This window comes from Cyprinodon variegatus, unplaced genomic scaffold (assembly GCF_000732505.1).
Source record: "Cyprinodon variegatus isolate N-32 unplaced genomic scaffold, C_variegatus-1.0 Scaffold834, whole genome shotgun sequence".
Taxonomy (NCBI): Eukaryota; Metazoa; Chordata; class Actinopteri; order Cyprinodontiformes; family Cyprinodontidae; genus Cyprinodon; species Cyprinodon variegatus.
In genome coordinates, this window is record NW_015151287.1 from 99,178 (window position 1) to 104,313 (window position 5,136).

General features: G+C 40.6%; 1 protein-coding gene across 7 annotated transcripts in view; it reads right to left on the minus strand.

The window, feature by feature from the left end:
* Window positions 1–1,931: 1,931 nt before the first annotated feature.
* Window positions 1,932–5,136, minus strand: part of col6a3 (collagen, type VI, alpha 3) — a 50,533-nt gene continuing 47,328 nt past the window's right edge. For 2 of the 7 annotated variants that reach the window (XM_015396990.1, XM_015396991.1), the window contains exons 40-43: window positions 4,336–4,596; window positions 3,848–3,985; window positions 3,249–3,434; window positions 1,934–2,054 (exon numbers count right to left, since the gene is read on the minus strand). In XM_015396990.1, coding sequence (XP_015252476.1) covers window positions 1,951–2,054; window positions 3,249–3,434; window positions 3,848–3,985; window positions 4,336–4,596 — 689 coding nt within the window. In that variant the 3' untranslated portion in view covers window positions 1,934–1,950. Of the gene's footprint in view, window positions 2,058–3,248; window positions 3,435–3,847; window positions 3,986–4,335; window positions 4,597–5,136 lie in introns of all 7 variants that reach the window. The other 5 variants (XM_015396986.1, XM_015396985.1, XM_015396988.1 and 2 more) reach the window with 5 other exon arrangements.

Consider the following 5,136-nt stretch of genomic DNA (forward strand, 5'->3'; position numbering starts at 1 on the left):
ATGAATCAAGATGCTATGACCGAAAACATTTGATTGACAGATGACCGTTGATATATGATTGGCCGAATTTAGGTGTTCAGACTGACGTAGAACTAACTGGCCTGCAGAAGATAATGGAAAAAAAACAGATTTTAAGACAGGATTTTTTTTAAAGAGAAACTTTCTACATTTTTGAACAATATTGTCTGATAAATTAAAGAGTACATTTATATAAATATTTAAGCCAGAATGATTCAACATTTAAATATGATTTGTTAAGACTTTAAGATGGAAGATTTGTGTTTTTTTTTTAAAGCTATCGCTATATGCTAAAGGTTCACTCCGTCAGGTTTGGGAGATTTTTAAAACGTCAGAGACTCAAAATGGTTCCACTGCGGGCCGCATGTTTCCGTTAGCGTCAGACGTTTAGATGTTCTGTTCATCCCTGTCCTCCGTGTTCTCCTCAGAGATCCCTGGTGCCACAGTCAGCCTCGTTAACATGTTTCCTTATCCAATTAGTTCATAAGCAGAGTCAAAAATTTGGAGCGTGTTTGTTTGAAGAACAGAATCTTAGCAATGTAAATTTGAGCTTTTAGTATCTAGCATTCAATGTTTATCATTTAGCATTTAGCTTTTAACATTTAGAATTTAGCATTTAGCTTTTAACATTTAGCAAATGTGCCAAATGCTTTTACTATTTGACCCATAGAATAACAGTGAAGCATTTTGATGGTCACGAACATTTATAAAGCAAGTATTTCCCCTTTTTTCAGTATATAACAAAATGTAACATTTTTACACATAACATAAAAATCCTTAAAAAAAAAAAGGGAAACTGCTGCTTTTCAAGCTAAAATAAGCCCAAGTGCCTTTTCTGAGCTGTATTTTGTTTTGTTTTGTTCAGCTTTAGGCTTTGTAGTAAAAAAAAATAAAAATCAGCGTCCAAGCTTAAAAAAATAGCACGGTTATTATTATTTAGCCTGGAGCTGCGCTCATTGATCCAGCCTCAGCCGTGTGTTTCACTCTTACGCAGGCCGGTAACACGGCTCTGCTTTATATAATCCAGCCATGTGATGAAACCTTATTTCATTGGCTACAAAGCCCATCAGCCCATTTAGTCTCAACCAATAACAGCAGGACTCTAGGAGGCGTAATATCGCTCTACTCGTTGCCTCATTGGCTGACAGGAAAGGAGCGCTTGAGAGACTTCAGCGGCTGTCCCTGACTGAAACAGTCAGACAAAGATCCGACACTTCTGTCTTGTAGGTAAGAAGATGTAAAGAACCACACCAAACATTGCAGGCTAACAACTGAGGTAAGTAAGAGGAAGTAAATATTAGCAAGATGCTAAGCATTAGCTATGACTAGCTAACTTTTCTGATGTCCAACAACCGGATGTTATGGGCGATTTTCTCATCATGGAATATTTTTATTTCGAATATGCTGGATTACTTTTAACCTTTGGACCCTTATGGACAAATGGAGTATAAACATTTGAAGATTGGATTTATAAAACAGCTTCTGGCCTTCAAAGGGACGTAGCTGTGGCTGCTTTGTTTGTTTACATGTTGACACGCTGCTATATCTGTGTTAATTGTGCTTTGGTGCTCGCTGTGTCCATAAAATTAACTTGGTGGTTAAATTGTGGAGAATCTGAGCTTTCCAGCGATGTCTGACATGTTTATATTGGTAAACATTTTACTGGTGGAATTTTCATGCATTCTGAGTTATTAGTTTTAAACACTTTAAAACGGTTTGCCGGCGACCCGGTGGATTTAAAGAGGTTAATATGTAGCAGTTAGAATTTAATATGTAGCATTTAGCATTTAATATGTAGCATTTAGCATTTAATATGTAGCATTTGGCATTTAATATGTAGCATTTGGCATTTAATATGTAGCATTTAGCATGTGGGTCCCCTTGCTAAGAAGGCTGGATCCAGACGGCGGCTACATGCTAACATGTTTTCTCTTATTGCTGTTCCTGAAGTGAACTCTGAGGAGTCAGGTTCTCACCAGGAGCTGGAAGAACCTCCATCTGTTCAGCTTTCTGCTCCTCTGGCTGAGGCTCCAGGGCTGCAGAGACATGAACCATAGAAAGATTTAACATTCGCTGCACTTGAACTGGATTCTGTGTCACAAACTGGGTTTAGAAATATAGCTGCTCTGGTCACATGGTTGGGATCATCTTCACAGACCTGCTGCTCCTGAACTTTCTGTCCAGGAAACATGATTGTTTAAACTGTGAAGGCGTCAGGTTCTTAAACATGCTAACAGCGCTGTGTTAGCATGTTAGCTGACAGCAGCTAACAGACGGATAAAAACCTTTTAGTCTGATTTCTGGTCCTTTATTTATTTTTTTTTCTTTTGGTAAATGGCCTGTACTTATACAGCACTTTTTGAAGTCAGGAGACTCGACCAAAACACTTTACGCTACATTCAGTCAGTCGCACACTGATGGTGGCAAGCTACTTTTAAGACAGTCTTCAAATAGGTGAAAGAATTTAGAGATTCATGCTAATAAGGTTGGACCTAATTAACAACGGTTGGGTGGCGTTAGCAAGTTTAGCTTAGCTTGATGAAAAAGGAATAGTTTCACAAACATTAATACTGTGGAGAATTAAGTCCTAACATGGGAGGCTGACATTTTAAAAATACATTTTGATTTTCATCTTCTGATATTTGACCAGTTATTTATATTCAACATAGGTTCAATTAAACCATAATAGATCTTTAATTTAAAAGTTAAAATCAATCCGCTGGACTTTGTTTCCAGTCTGAAGACGTGTCTCTTCCATCCAGGAAGATTTTTCAATCCAAAATGTCAGAAATAGCGTTTAGTTCCAGGTTTTATCCAGCAGCCCAACAAAGCCTGGTTTTAGTTTAGAAAACATGCAAATAGAAACGGATGAACGGGTCCCCCCCTTTGGAATGGGGGCCGTTTGGCTTCTTTGTTAGCCTGCAATGCCCCATACCTGTCTATGTCTCTGAAAGGGGGGTCGTTAGAGGGAATAGTTGGCCTGGATGAACAGGGGGGGTCTTCTGTTCTCCTGTAAAGGGGTATTTACAGCCAGTATAAAACCTGGAACTCAACGCTGTTTCTGACACTTTGAATTAAAAATTTCCTGGATGGGAAGAGAAACGTCTTCAAACTGGAAAAAAAGTCAAGTGGGATAATTTTTAACTTTTATGGAATGACTCTGACCTGGATGACTGAGAATCTTCACCAGCAAACTGATCAGAAATAGTTTTCTGCTGGAATGAACTTACCTGACTTCATGCAGTTTTCTAAGCAAAGGGCTTCTGTGTCGAACCTATTCTCATTGCCTCCACACCCTCCATACCAGAACTCTGCACAGAACCCGTTCTTTCTGTCAAAGAACCACTTAGCCTGATAGTCTTTGCACGGCTGCCCGGGGTCAAAGTCAAGTGAGCACGGCTCTGCCAGGTCATTGACTACAACATGCAAAATAAAAAGAAAAAGCAGTTGAAACAGAAAGAAGCAGACATGAGCAGGACAGACAGGCAGAGATGGAGATTCTGTTAGGATTAAATCTAAAACATCACATTGTTAAAAACCAGCAGGTTAAATTATCACAAGAGCAGCTTTTTGGTTTTTCTACAAAAACAAGATGTCGATGTCTAACGAGTCAGACGTGTTCGTCACTGAGAATAAAGCCAGCAGACAGTAGGTAAGTTTTTACCAGTGAACTGAAAAGTTAGTAATAATTACGTTTGCTTTAAATATTAGTTTATTTTAGTGACAGATTTTTGGAGGTTCAGGTTAAATAAGAACCTCAGCAGCTACGGTTGATCTCCTGCTGTTGTGTTTGGGGTTTGTTTGTTTATATGGTTTCAGAGTAACGTACCCGGTTCTGGTTCTGGTTCTGGTTGTGGTTCTGGTTCTCGTTCAGGTTCCGGTTCTGGTTTAGCTTCTGGTTCAGGTTCTGGTTCAGGTTTTTCCAGTGGTCTGCTGGTTACAGGTGCGCTGCCTGGGCTGGCTGCTTCTGTTAGGAAAATATCGTTTAGTCTCACCTGATAAAACTGTAGCTGTTTTACTAATTAATGTTCAGGCAGATGCTGCAGGAAAAGGTTTAGAATAACGTGTTGTTCATTAAAAGTAGTCAAATAAAAAGTTTTATTTCAGTTGGATTATTTAAAAATCAGTCAGAAGTAAAGACAAGTGAGATTGTTTTCCATATTGTGACATTTACAGCTAGAAGATCCCAAATCTTTGAAAAAAATACCATCTGACCTAATCACTGGTCTTCCAAAGCAGCTTTTAAATCACGGCCACTAAAACAGGAAGGATTGGCGCAAAGCTCCGCCCACAAACAGTGACAGAGGAGGAACTTACTGGTTTCAACGATGCCCTTGCGGGTGGAAACAATGAGACCCTCAGCTGTGTATGCCGTGACCACAGCGTGATACGTCTGAGAACTTTCCAGGTTGTCCAGAGCTATCTCCGTGCCGGAGACGTTGGTCTTCACAACCAAGGCGTGGTCGGTCAGTCGAGTCACCACCACTTCAAAGTAGACGAAGAGTTTGGGATCCAAGATGCTCCACTGTAACCTGAAGCTGCTGGACGTGACGTTGGCGACGTGCAGCTCGTCTGCAGCTGAAGGGTGGAAACAGAAAGGCTTTAAACTCTCATCCATTCAGCACACTAATCCTAAACAGGACCTTCTGGTCACATCCAAACAACCAGATGGTCAGTTCAGACGGCTGTTCCAAGGTAGACTTCAAAGAATAATCACTTTAAACCGCCTCAAACCCAGGAACCATCCAGGTTCAAACCCATCACAGCCTGAAGGATGTTTACCAGGGAGACGCCGCTCTGACTGTCCGCGGTGATGTCAGTTTGATCGCACCAGAGGAAAAAACTAAAGTTCTTCTGGATCAACTATTTACCTTCAGTTGAGACTGAAAGACAGACGCAGGATCTCTGCAGTTGAACGTCTGACGGAAGGTTCGTATCTTAGCCTCAAACCAACAGCTAGATGCTGGAAACCTGCTTCCAGGCGTGAGCTGCAGCAGGACAGTTCTTCCAAACCCAGACTGGAAACGTTAAGATTCCAGAGAAGCTGAGAATGCGTTCTAACCTAACGCGATTCAGGAATCAGTAGCAGCCGGTTTGCATGCAAAGTCTATGGTTGAT